Below are 14,239 nucleotides of genomic sequence, written 5' to 3'. Positions count from 1 at the left end.
TATATATATATATATTAAAGCCTTTGAGAAGTACATGGTACCTAGGTGATTGTACATTTTGAATAGAATCTGAAAAGTTGCCTGTATATTTGTAATTGACATTGAAGTTGGTGTCTCTCTGGTTTGCTTTCCAGTTCCACTGATCTCTGATTTTTCTTTTCAGGTAATTTATGCTGCCAGAGATGCGCAGATTTCAGTGGCTCTCTTTCTCCATCTTCTTGGATACCCTTTCTCTAGGAATTCAACTCTAGAAGAAAACAGTGACCACATTGGCTGGAGGAAAGTGTTGGAGAAATGCCAGGGTATAGTTGACATCCCATTCCGAAGCAAAGGAATTAGTAGATTGGGAGAAGAGGATAAAGGGGAAGCCACAGAATCTCAGCAAAAGTCAAGAAATAAGAAGTCTAAGAATGATGGAATGTTGCCAGGCAGCCACCAAGGGAGAGACCCCAGAAAACATAAAAGAAAGCCACTGGGAGTGGGCTATTCTGCCAGGTAATTGAGTTGTTCCATGCCTACCCAGCCTCCAGTAAAAGGCCTGGTGTCTCACCTTGATTCTGGGAAGAAGTCTGTGTAGGAAGCAAGCAGAGGCTTTCCAGGAGTTAGTTTTATTTTGTCTTTCCTTCAAGATCATTTGGGATTCTCCTTTACTTTGTTTCTTTCCCTTCTTCCTTTATACCTTTTCTTTTCTTTTTTTTTTTGGACAGTTGGGGTGGAAATGAGGAAAGAGCTTAATCTAACTGACTGATCCTGATGTGAATTTAGACCTGTAACTTCTCCAGTTATAAATGAGAGAATAATTACTACTACCTTGCTTGTTTCATGATAGCTATGAAAATTAATAACATGAAGTGCTTCACACTTTACAAGAGACATGCATCTGATTTCTTATTCATTTGGTATTTGACTAAAGTGGCATCTAGCTCTAGGCCAATGTTATTTTCTAGTCATTGAGAATTTTCCTGTACAACTTAATCCTCTATTACAAAAAAAGATGACTAATAAATACTTTGGAATGAAGGTTTGGTCCCTATAGCAAAGTGCCTTTAGGAATTAGATAATCACCTTGAAGCAAATATTGCATATAAGAGAAATAAATCCACATGGCCATCATTACTTTAGCATACAGTCCTTTAATAGCGTACAGTCCTTTAATTTAATTTACTTTGTGGAATCTAGTGATTACTCTATAGGGCAGTTTTCTTGGTGCTATTCCTGTTTGTTTTCATAACAGAGCTACACAACCACTACCCAACTCACTCCCTAACGTGTCAATTCATAAGTATATAAACTGGAAGTATAAACAGTTCAGGTTTAGTTTGTTGCCAAGTCCACTTGTAGATGGAGGAGTAAACATAGTTTCTTGCCTATTTTTTCCCCATAAATGTAGCGTTTGACTCTTGACTAGCTTGAGTCACTCAAAAGAGAACATGGGAAAGTAACCGCTGCCTTGAAACAGCTGCTAGTTTTAGACTTCTCTCTCTTCCCCCTGCAGAAAATCACCCCTCTATGACAACTGCTTTCTCCAGGCTCCTGACGGACAGCCCCTTTGCACTTGTGATCGAAGAAAGGCTCAGTGGTATCTGGACAAAGGGATTGGAGGTTTGAGATTCAGCTGTCATGTTTGAGCTATAATTAGGTGTTCGTGGATATGCGTAGGTGTGGGAAGTGAGACAAGGGAGGGGGATAAGTAGAAGGCAGACAGAATTGAGACAGGTGGGACTGACTATTCAAAATCTGGAATAGTGATCTCTGCTAGGTCAGAGCAGAGCAACTAAGGTGGCACTTCTTCCTTGGGAAGAGCGGGGTAAACACTAACACTTCTTTTCTCTAAGAGCTGGTGAGTGAAGAGCCCTTTGTGGTCAAGCTACATTTTGAACCTGCCGGAAGACCCGAATCCCCAGGAGACTATTATTTAATGGTAAAAGAGAACCTGTGTGTAGTGTGTGGCAAGAAAGACTCCTATATTCGGTGAGTGTGAGCTTGGGCTGGCCTGATTGTCTGCCCATCACAGAAATTGCCTTTGTAGCTACATGCAAAGCCTTCAGGGGCTTGTTTGAATCTGTTTGCTTTGGCTAAGCAATTTTTCCCTAGGGGACATCCAGTTTTCCCCAACAGCTTCAGTTTCAAAACTCTGCCTGGCCTTGTGATAATGGCTTTTACCCCCTCCTGAGGCCAGTTCTTTGTATCTGGGATGCAATACTCTTCTCAGTAGTAGTTTGCTATAGAGAGAGTGGTTTCCTTTTGCTCATGAAGAATCGGGAGATAGGTCCCTTCAGAAGCTGCTTTTCTTTCTTTGTACTTCTAATCTTCCCTGAGTGACTCACAACTTTCTGAGCCTTGGTGCTTATTATTCATGAAGTTCCCAGATGATCTGAAAGCACACTCTGGAATAGTCTGGGGAGAGTATTTCTCATCATGGCCCTTACAGAATGAAAGAGAATGTGCCTGCTGCATCCAGGTGCCTAGACATCTGGACTTTCTCCCTGGACTCTGTGAAATAACTCAGTTTCTTCCTTTCTCTCCTTGCAGAGTGAGATAAGTAGTTGTGGTTGTCAGGAGCTTATCCTGAAAGATTAATTCTCCTTAGAAAACAATGATGGATTTTGGCCCTCCCTGGTGGCGCAGCGGGTTAAAGTGCAGCACTGCAAGCTAGCTGCAGCCGCTTCAGTGCAAGTTCCATCCCCAGCCCCGGAGGTGATCCACATGGTGCAGCAGACCTCTCCCGTCTCGCCCGCTGCTCCCCTCAGCAGTGTACTTCGTCAGTCTGCCTGTTCTGCTCCCTACTCTGCCTCTGGTGAATCCTCTCACTGCCCCTGCACCTCTGGCCTGTACCCCAGCTCTGTATTCATAAATAAATAAATCTTTAAAAAAAAAAAAGAAACCAATGATGGATTTTGATGAATCAGAAATCATCTCAGAGTAAGAGATTCCTCAAGTGAAAGAAATTGACTTTTTCAGAGCACCAGGCTTCAAAAATTTCAAGAGTAAAGGTTACCACTTAGTTTATTTGAGTGAGTTATTTTCCAGGTGTTAAAGGCCATTAGGTTAAAGGCCAATGGTTAAAGACCATTTTTTCCCCTCTGATATTTTTCCTTCTGGGAGCAGATTCTCAAGGGATGTTATTATCTCCTCCCTACTCTGAGCAGCACTGAAGCCTGGCAGCGGGTGGTCTACACTACAAGGAGAGAGGACCTTTAGGCACAGATAGGCAGGTGGGTCAGTAATGGAATAGGTGGCATTATTGCCTTTCTGTAATCTCTGCTGAGTTGTGCGCAAGGTTTCTCAGGCATGTGTAGGCCTGGGGCAAAAGCTAGTCGCCTGTCTGCTAGCTCTGTGCATGTTCTGTGTCATATGCTAACGCGCACTGCCTCCGGGGTGGGCTTGTTCAGGAAGAACGTGATTCCACATGAATACCGGAAGCACTTCCCCATCGAGATGAAGGACCATAACTCCCACGATGTGCTGCTGCTCTGCACTTCCTGCCATGCCATCTCTAACTACTATGACAACCATTTGAAGCAGCAGTTGGCCAAGGAATTCCAGGCACCCATTGGCTCTGAGGAGGGCTTGCGCCTCTTGGAAGATCCTGAGCGCAGGCAGGTGCGTTCTGGGGCGAGGGCCCTGCTCACTGCTGAGAGCCTGCCTGCTGATCGAAAGGAGGAGCTGCTGCGCGCGCTCAAGGAGTTTTATAGCACCGACACAGTCACAGATGAGATGCTTCGGGAGGCTGCCAGCCTGGAGATCAGGTACAGTTCACAGTACTGATCAGACTGAGGAGTAACCCAGTGACGTTAGCCCTGACGACTTAGTGCGAACGTTTATCAGGAAGAGCCACTTAGGTGAGAGCACAGCCTCCCCTGGAGTGTCTGATGGCCTAAGATACCTTGGGGTGTGCTAGAAGGACCTACTTGAATTTCCTTTCCATAGGAGACTTGTGTCTTACCCTTAACCCTATATGGTCATATCTGTATGTCCAATCATTTTCATGATTAGCAAGAAAGCTGAAGCTGAAATGCAGTAGTATTGTACCTTAGATAGTCTATGCAGAAGGGAATCTTAAAGTCGGGCCCTCCCTGGTGGTGCAAGAGGTTAAAGCGCAGCACTATGAAGCAACTCTCTGCAGCAACTGCAGCACAAGTTCAGTGCCCAGCCAGGGAGCTGACCCACATGGCGTGGCAGACCTCTCCTGTCTCGCCCGCTGCTCCCCTCAGCAGTGTGTTCCAGTACATTTGCCTCTTCTGCTCCCTACTCTGTCTCTGGTGAATCCTCTCACCTCTACACCTCTGGCCTGTACCCCAGTTCTTATATGCATAAATAATCTTTTTTTAAAAAGAAGTCAATCTTAAAAGTCAAACTTAAGATGAAAACAGTACTCAAAATAATACCCTTAAATCTCTGAAGTTGCCCAGGCGGTACAGTATGTGGTCTGTTTCTCTTACTCAACAAACACTGGGAATTGAGGCCAATGGAGTCATATTTCCTGTCTCCCCTGTGCTCCAGGGGATTGACCCACTGAATGGAATGCTGGCCTGAATTGCTGTTACTATTTAAATTACTTTTCTCTTTTTCCTTTCTTGACTTCGGCCCCTACCCCATGAGTATATAGTTGAATTTTCATGTGACTTTACTCATTGTTCCTAAAGGAGAAGTTTATGGTACTGAGTAGTGAGAGGGTATAGGGTTCAGATGACCAAAACTCTAGGCTACCTGCTATAGTTGCTTCCCAACTGTTACTTTAAAGGAAAAGGATTATTTATGCATACAAGAGCTGGGGTGTAGGCCAGTGGTCAGATTTTGGTGGGGGGGAGGGAGTGAGGGGAGAGAGTTCATCAGAGGCAGAGTGGGGAGCAGAGTAAGCGGACCCACTGAAACACACTGCCGAGGGGGGCAGTGTGGGTCAGCTCCCTGGCTGGGGATCACTCTTGTTCTGCAGAGAGCTACGCAGAGCTAGACTTAAACCCCATGCGCCACCAGGGAGGGAGGCCTCCAATTGTCACTTTTAAAAATAAAGTAAGGGGTTGAAGTAACTGAACTCAAGATGTCTGTGTAACTCTGATAGTGCCGTTGGTTGCCCGTGCATTTTGCCATCAACGAGCCAAAAACTTAAGTACAGCTAATTTATTGAGTTAGCATGTATAGACATCCCAATTTATTTATCCAAACAAATGGGCTTTATATAAGTTGTTTTAATTATTTATTACAACAATCCTGAGGTAGAATTTGAAGTTCTTATTGGTGGTTGCTAATATTGTAGCTTACATTTTAAAAATATTTCAAAGCTTAAAAAAATGAATTTTAGCCTTAGAACTACTCTGCAAGGATGTAGGACAGATGTTAATTTTTTAAATTTTACACTAGCTGTCCTGAGATGAAACTTGCCAAAGTCATATTAGAAATGAATAATTTCTGACTTTTTAAACTAATTCCCAAATGTGTTTTTCCTAAAACAGCTAAACTTCCACTTTCAGCCACACACCTTTCTTATAAATTCATCTTGCCCAGTTGGATAAAAGGGTGTTGGACCTGGATCTAGGATTGAGAACAGCTGTTTCAGGAAAGATAAGCAAGTTAGTATACTTGTGAGCTAAATAACAAAAATCTGCAAACACCCAGAGGATGCTAGCACTGCTAGGTTGTGGGGGTTTTGGGGGGGGGATTGAGACTAGAGTGTGAATGCAGGGAGAGGAACTGTTTCCTTGGGTCAAGGAGATTTCTTGAGAGAGATGGTCCTTATTCACAGGCTGCAAAAACACTTACTTGAATGATTTTGTTAGCAGGCAAACAAAGGGGTGCCCCGGGACCCCAAACCCGCCTGCTCCAAATGAATTCTGCCATCTGCCACATAGACAAAAACACACTCTTAGTGCATAAGATCTTTAATGGGAAAGAACTTTAATAGAATTAGTGTAAAATACAGAGAAGAGAAAGAATATAGCACCCAAAGTTACTCATCCCTTCATGGAAAATGCCTAATCAGACAGGGTTGGCCAGAAGTAGGGCCACTGAAGCCAAAAGCTTCCCACACGTCTAAGTCACTTTCTGGTGGGGAATCTTAGGAAAGGGGTAGAAGGGGCCAAGGAAGTCTAGAAGGAAAAGAGCAAATCAAAATACAAGTCAAGGTAAGTCAGCCATTGTCACCTGCCCCACAGGTCTCTTACCCGTGTCTGTTCCAAGTGTCTCCTTCCATGTCCCGCCAAGTCCCTGGTACAAGCCCAGGAAGCAGCTTGGCCACTTCCTCACGTCTCTGCTCCATTTTCTTCTCCAAGTCCTCGTCCCGCCTTCTGTCCCAAGTCCTTTCCAGCTTCTCCTCACTGCTTGTCTCCACCCTTCCTAAGGTGGGGCAGGGAGCCCCAATCCTTCCCTTTCTGTTACACTATCACAGAGGTGCTTAAGCCCCGTCACCTCAGTTAAGAAGGAGGCAGATTCCTCTCCCCATTAAATAGCATCAGCTACACGTGTGAACAGCCACGTGTAGCATCTCATGGCGACTGAAGCATTCTTCATGGATGCAGTTTGGCATTGTTTTGATGAGAAAGAGGCACTAAAGAAATGTACCTTCCTGCACTTTTAGGAGGAACAGGAACACGTGGGCTGATACATTGAGTATATGGTTCAGAATGAGTAATTTAAAGGAAGAGTGAGCTGATAACTGAGTAACTCTAGTGTAAACAAAAGACCAACATTTTCCAGCCACTATCAGCCCGCCCGACAGTAGGGCCCTTGGTAGGGCCGAGCATAAGTGTAGCTCAGAACCTTGGACTGTGTGCAGTGTGTCCATCTATGCGCGAGAGGGGCAGATGTGGGAAAGATGTCCTAAAAACACAACCGGCCCTTGAGGAGCCCCCACACACCCTTGTGGAAGCCCCTGGCCAGCACCGTGGGGCCACCTGTGCCCTGTGCTTGTGTCCCTCAGACGCTTTGTACTTCGTGTCTTGGCAGGATCTCCAACGAAAGCTACACTCCTCACGGGCTCAAGGTGGTGCGGTGCCACACGCAGGGCGGGCTGCGCTCCCTCATGCAGCTGGAGAGCCGCTGGCGCCAGCACTTCCTGGACTCCATGCAGCCCCAGCACCTGCCGCAGCAGTGGTCAGTGGACCACAACCATCAGAAGCTGCTCCGGAAATACGGGGAAGACCTTCCCATCAAGCTGTCATGACCGCAGCTTCCCTCCCAGGGTAGGACAGCTGGGAAGCTGTAGCCACGATTAAACATCTCTTCTCCATTAAGTCATCTTGTACATGGGCAACGCCTGGGTGGCAAGTGTCCACGTACTAACCCACACTGATCCAAGATTCTTCTGATGGAGCAAGGCTATTACTGGTTTGAAGGCAGCGTATGGTTTTGAGTTTTATTTGGACAAGGTGAGAATTCTTTTCCCTCCCTCCCTCTTAAATTTTACGACAAGGGGAAACTTGTCACTTGCTTTCCCTGAACAGACAACAAATGAAGGATTCTTCCTGAGTTGGTTGGTGTTAAGGGGAGCAGTCAAGCATCTCAATCCCTTCAAGCTCAGGAGGGGAAAAAATGCCTGCCCGAGGTTGGCGAGGTCATTAATCCTCCCGGGTCAGCCAGCTAACTATAAATTCTTTGTCTTATGGCTCCATCACAACTCACCTAGTTGGGATCCTTCCCACCTAGGTCACTTCAGGGTAACGCTCTCCTTTACAGGTCCGCGACCAAAGCAACAGCTTCCTGCCACATGTTTGCACCCTGAAGTCCTAACGGGGCGCTTTTCTGGAAATAGACCTCTGGCCTGGGTGGGGCAGAGAAAGCCTGTAAGCTCCATCTTCCAAAATAATGTTGATAATTTGCTCAGCTTCTCCTTTCATGCTGTGTGCTGCCTTCTTGCTGGGGCCCTCCTGCCCACAACTGTGAGGCTTTTAGCTTAAGTCCTTCCAAGAGGAAGATTTCCTTTTCTCAGATCAGTATCAGGTCCCTGCAGTGTTCTGTGCTCCACCAGAGTGGCAGTACTGACCTGTGTGAAGCAAGGAATTCTTTCCCAGAGTCATTTGGCCAGATGCGGTGTGAGGATTTTCCTCATGCCTAGGACACTGAGACTAACTAGCACATTGAGATGTTCCAAGCAGTGCTGTCCTACCTTTCAAAAGGGGCCAAGTGTAAAAGCAACTAATTACTGACTTGTATTTTTTCTAAAGTACTTGGAAAACTTTCTACTTTTCAAGATCTTAACAAGTTTAAAGAATTTTATGGCCAGACTCCAGCAAGAGCTCTGTTTTGGAATTGTGCCCAAGTTGGTGACAGTTGGTCTAACACTGACAGAACTTCTAAGCACAAAATTCACGAACTGTAAATGTAAAAATTTTTTCTTCATAATTTAATCAAATCAACAGATATTCCCAGGGAAGAGATACCTACCCGACAGGCCCCTGCATTGTGGCAGTACAGTGTGTATGCTGGCTGTACCACACACACAACTTAACCTTGGCCTCCACATGAGCCCCCCACCGCCTCCACATGAGCCCCTCCACCACCACATACATCATGATCTGCATTTTATTCCCATGCCCCTTCCATCCCACTTTCCTTCATTCGGGCACCCTTGGGACCTAAACTAGAAACCCCTGAAAACAAATTGTACCAGCCCCTTGTGTGTGTGTGTGTGTGTGTGTGTGTGTGTGTGTGTGTGTATTGGGAGTGTGGGGGTCGTCGGGGCCTATTCCCTGTATCTGCCTGGTGGGAGCCGTGCAGGGAGCTGGGGGTGGAGAAGCCAGGAGCTGTATGCGTGGGCGTGGTAATAGTCAAAGTCGCCACAAGGTGGCGCTCAGATTCCGGTATATATTCATTCTCGAAAAATATGGGTTATTTATACGTGGTTACTGAAAATAACTAATGCTTTGTGTTTCAACATTTGCTTAGTTAACTTTGAGTCATTTGTGTTAGCATTACAAGAAACACTTCTAAAACAAAAGATAAGGGCTCCTTCTCTTTCTCTGTAATCCTCATTCCAAGAGACGCAGCTGGTGGCTGTTGGAGGAGTCTGTGCTTGAGTAGAGCCTCCTGCAAAGCCCAGCGGCAAAGCCAGCAGGCAGGCTTGAAAAAGCTGGAGTGTGTTGCTCTGGGTTTCTCTTCTTTTTCAGAAGAGAGTTACAGTATAGATTTTGAATCTTTTTGTTCTGAGTCAGCCTTAGAATTGAGCGGCTTTTCCCTAAGATTGACAATTGCTATCTCAAATGAATTATGTTATTTTATAACAGTACTGTTATAAAATAAATGTTTTTTCTGATATAAAAGTAATTATGATTATTAGAAATGAGTCTAAAGAAAGAATGAAAATCATGTGTCTTCCCTCTTTAAAACAGAGCTAAACCTTTGCTGACATGTTTATGAATTTCTGTTCGGTATTTAAAAGTGTATGTAATACATATAATAGTTAAACAAAATTGGGAGTCATCCGTATATACTTCTTGATTTTCCCCCTCTTATTTAACATGGTATCACAATTTCCTTGCAGTGCTGTGTCTTAACCCTGGTGCCACCAGAGAGGGCCATAATAGAAAAAGATTTTAATTAAGAATTATATTTTTATTTTAGAGTAAAAGTTACAGACAGATTTGACAGATTTTTTTTTTTCTGATTGGCGAGCAGTTAGTGCTTTGGCATTATAGAGTGAACATGTTTGCATAGTACCACATTCAGGGATTTTAGCCTCTTAAATGTGCAGCCATAGTGACTTACTCTTATCCATGGCATGGATGAAGATCAGAATGGGAAAAAAGGTGTCATGCTGAAAGAGACATTTCATTCCTCATTTTAGACTTTTCGGAACCTGTTGGCAAAGAGCATTCGCCCCACTCCTAGCCTTCCTCGGACTTTGGTCCCCAACATCTGACTAACTTCTTGATTCACCTTCTTTCTCAGAGTTTTCATTTATTCATTTGTCCTTCTGTTTTTCCCCCTCATTCTGTCTCAGCTTCATAAGAGTAGCACTTTTTTCTTTTAAAAGAGGCAATTTCTTGATTTGCTAGTATACTCAGCATGTATTCTTTCTAGTCTTTTGTCTTTTCTATGGTTGTAATGGCCACTTTTAATAGTGACAATCATTTTTTCTTGGATGAGAAAAGCTAAAAGAGTGTATGAGTCTTATTATGATTAACTTTTGATTCAAATAATAAAATAAATACATAATTCCCCAAATACTTCTGTTTTGTATTTCAGCTATACTTTTTAGATCTTTCTCAAGTTGCCTCTTTGTGCCGTAACCTAATATTGTCTACTTGTTCCCAGTGCTGGAACAGTTTTGCATCAGGTGATGAAGCAGGGCTGACACACAGCCAAACAGCCCCCTTGTTCAGAAGTGCCTCCCCGCCAGCCTGCTACGAGGTGTCGCCACTCCCTGCACTGGAGGCACCAAGGCCCTTGCACACATGCCTCCCCGTTACTCGGGACGGTAGGACCAAATCACCAGGCGGCTTTATTATAAGCCTGATGTGTGATCCAAAGTAGTCTTGAGCTGCAGAGGCTACTCATTTTCTGTTCCTGCTTCCTGAAGTCCGCCCTCCTCGGGCAGCAACACACTTGAGCAAAGCTGGGATTCTGAGTACTCAGGGCACCAGGGTGTCCACTAAGTCCTGGATAAGAATCAGAAATTTGAACTTCATAAGCTAGGAGGACTGAAAAGAAGTGCGAGATTGAGACACGGTAGTTTTAAAAGAGGTATGTTTGTTTAGCTGGTGGTGGTGATGGGGGTGTAGTGTCCATGGACTTAACTTTATCTTTTGCTTTAGTTTTATCATGGTTGGAGGATCAGAGGAGTGGGCTGGTGACTTGGATTCTAGTTCTGGCCAGTTACTTTTTTTCTGGGCTCCTTTCTGAGCCTGTAAAATTAGCAGATTGAGGCCCTCCCTGGTGGCGCAGCGGGTTAAAGCACAGCACTGAGAATCTAAAGCCACTTCTGCGTGAGTTCAATTCCCGGCTGCCCCGGAGGTGACCACATGGCGCGGCAGACCTCTCCTGACCCGCCCGCTGCTCCCCTCAGCAGTGTACTTCCTCCATCTGCCTGTTCTGTTCCCCACTCTGTCTCTGGTGAAGCCTCTCACCGCCCCTGAGCCTCTGGCCTGTACCCCAGTTCTGTATGCACAAATAAATAAATCTTTAAAAAAAAAATTAGCAGATTGAATTAGATGTGCTGTAGGGGCCTCCTAACTGTTGCATTCTGTAATACATCCCACTGCCCCCTTGTGTGGCATGTTCCCTTGGGTGCTGTGTGCCTTCTGCCTCGTGGCACATGCCCATCCTGCTCCAGCCCTAGGCGTGGAGACTGCGTGGAAAGAAGCAGGATGAAAGACGTAGAATGCCACACTGCGGCCTCCTTGACTAGGGAGACGCCTGCTACTGCCATCTGGTTCTCCACCTGCGGTCAGAATACCCTTCTCGGCAGAGAGGTGCTGTGGGTGGTGTTGAGGAACTCACACTCACCTAGTTCACTATTTAATTCCACAGAGTGAAGGGAAATCTTTACATTCAGCTACATTGCTTGTGTTGTAAGGTTTAATAAGAGGTAAGCAGAGTGGAAATGAAGCAAGTTTGCCTAGTGTTGTAGACGAGAAGATGCTGAAAAAAAGAGTGATCATTCCCCTTTTTAGGAAAGGAGGAATTGAGACTATACTATGTAGGGAGAATTGAGTAGAATTAACTACTTTAAAAGAAAAACATTAATAATGTAAAAGTATTACTTTTTATGTATGTCATTATGGCTAGCTAAGGAAATTTGAGGGGTCCACAGCGATGACGGTTGTCACTCATGCCAGAGTCCTAAGGCATGGCTAACTCACAGCAGGACTGGGCAGTCTCCGGGGCCTGCTCTTGTATAACCATGACTTGCCATAGATTTTAACCAGTGTCCCAACTAGCTAAACAGACATGTGAAATATAAAGTTTGTATTTCATAAGCTGCAGAAAGACTGTTTTCTCTATACATATCCATTCTTTGTGACCTGGCAGAAGTCACATTTTCGAGTCCATCCTCGTGCTTAGTTGAGTTCCAAAGAAAGAGTATTGGCTTTTCTCAGTGTGGCAGAGATTTGTACCAAGTATTCAGAACTTGGAACTTTCCCCCCAGTAATCACCTAGACATAGATCTGAGTCCCTGTTGTATAAATTGGGCTGGTTTTATTCTTGTTACTGTTCCATAAAAAGTGACCACATAAGCAAAAGGGAGGCTGAAGTATATTTCTCTGCTTTCTCCCAGACAGACTGCAACTTTATCTAAAATTCTGACATCTTTTATATCCTGTAAAGCCAGCCAGAGCCTCAGTGAGCTGGCTTCGTTTCTTTTTTAATCAAGATATGTATGTTTGGCCCTGGAGGTTTAGGAGGCCTGAGCTGTAGCACGTATGGCTGCCTCTGATTTCTTGGATACAATGAGCAGGACTAAAGTTGGCTCAGAAGAGGAACAGAAGATGACTTAGGGTTAGTTTTCTTTTTTAAATGTTACACAAGTGCACAACAATTGGCTGCCATCCCCCTCTCTAACCATCAGCCGAGCTTGACCTTGGCCAAGATTTTGCCTCATCCTCTCGGCATTTCAGCATGGAGTTGCGTTTCAGCCATGGAATGCTTAACCAAAAGCACATGCTGTAGTGTTGGTTTCCAAAGAGTGAGTTTTTGCAAAAAGTCCGCATCATGTTCTTTTCTTAAAACAACAGCTTTCTCTGAACCACCAACCCAATGGTGACTGACTTATTTACACACAGTGCCTGGAAATTTTTTTTGTTCTTAATAATTCTTTGTCGAAGTGCAGTATCATGAGCATACAGTGACGTGCACAGATTATAAGCGTACAGCTTGCGAAATGTGACCTGTGTACACCTGCTTAACCATCAGAAACTTTAGAGGTTTATTACATGAAACATCTATGCTGGTGATGTGCATTTTGGGATTAGAAGGTACAGTGAGCAAATTATGCTAAGAAAGTAAATTCAGGGCCCTCCTTGGTGGCACAGGGGGTTAAAGCACAGCACTATGAAGCTATCCGCAGCCACTGCAGTACAAGTTTGATCCCCGGCCAGAGTGGTGACCCACATGGCACAGCAGAAACTCCCCTGACCCGCCTGCTACTCCCCTCAGCAATGTATTTCATTACATCTGCCTGTTCTGCTCCCCACTCTGGTGAATCCTCTCACCCCTGAACCTCTGGCCTGTACCCCAGTTCTTGTGTATATAAATAAATAAATCTTAAAAAAAAAACAAATTCAGATCAACACATGACGACGATTTGGTGATCTCAGTCCAGACAGTTTGTCTCTTTGCCACAGCTAATGACCTTGTTACTCTGACGCTTCATGTCATGTTTGTTTGTAACACGTCACTTCTAAAAATGAGTAATATATGTACATAGTACAAAAAAAAATTTCTCTTAATGTATAATGAAAAAGTGCTCTCCTCTTAAATCTTTTCCGTCCTTGAAGGCAATAAGTTGCTAGTGCTTTGCACATCCTTCAGAGAAATAGGTGTGTGTGTGTTTGCTAGCTTGTTCCGTCTTTGGCTGTTAACCAAGAATATGTTTCTCTGCCCTTCTCTCTATTCTCCTGGCTATAGTCTAAGGCGTACATGTAGAAATGGGAAGTCTGCATTCTGAGTAGGATGGATCCTATTTCCTGTATTGGCAAGTTTACTCTGTCGTTTGACTTGAACGTCCTTTTTGTCACAGAACTGACCAGGAGTTGATAATTGGTGAAGCTGGACTTTTTATGTTAGGTTCATTACTCTTTAAAGTATATATTTGAAAATATCCATTAAAATGTTTTTAGAAACACCTGCTTCTTTAGCAGTAGCTCCTGAATAATACCTGTTTTATCTAAGTGCTGCGTGAATGCACCCTAAAAGCAAACTTGGTGCATCTTTCGTCAGTCTCACCACAGCCGTTCAGATCAGACATTCAGACATGCGCTAGGTTGATTATTCACCTTCACGAATAATCCTTCTCTTTAAACATAAGATTGACCTCAGATTCATTATGAAAAGCCAGGCTCTCTGGCAGGTGAAATTTGATTTGTACACTCTGTTTTTCAAGAATATAAATCTCATGTAGATCAGAGGACTTATATTCAACCTTTAACAGTATTTTACACAACTTATGGGCGAAGAGCTGGGAAGGAAGAATCCCTATTCCCAACCCTCTCAGTGGGAGGGAAAACAAAACTTGGGTGGGTGGTCTTCCTTGGCCTTTGCTAGCCCCAGCCATATGTTGTACTCTGTAGAAAGTGGATGAGGAGTC

General features: G+C 44.3%; 1 protein-coding gene across 1 annotated transcript in view; it reads left to right on the top strand.

The window, feature by feature from the left end:
- EXD2 (exonuclease 3'-5' domain containing 2) overlaps window positions 1–10,929 on the top strand; it is a 32,972-nt gene extending 22,043 nt beyond the window's left edge. Inside the window, exons 5-9 of the mRNA XM_004681750.2 lie at window positions 164–495; window positions 1,496–1,602; window positions 1,836–1,971; window positions 3,393–3,749; window positions 6,943–10,929. Of these exons, the coding sequence (XP_004681807.1) occupies window positions 164–495; window positions 1,496–1,602; window positions 1,836–1,971; window positions 3,393–3,749; window positions 6,943–7,159 (1,149 nt within the window). The 3' untranslated portion in view covers window positions 7,160–10,929. The remainder of the gene's footprint in view (window positions 1–163; window positions 496–1,495; window positions 1,603–1,835; window positions 1,972–3,392; window positions 3,750–6,942) is intronic.
- Window positions 10,930–14,239: the final 3,310 nt, after the last annotated feature.

This window comes from Condylura cristata, unplaced genomic scaffold (assembly GCF_000260355.1).
Source record: "Condylura cristata isolate star-nosed mole 26May11 unplaced genomic scaffold, ConCri1.0 scaffold00013, whole genome shotgun sequence".
NCBI lineage: Eukaryota > Metazoa > Chordata > Mammalia > Eulipotyphla > Talpidae > Condylura > Condylura cristata.
Note: the sequence above shows the minus strand (reverse complement) of the source record. Positions and strands in the feature narration are given on the sequence as shown.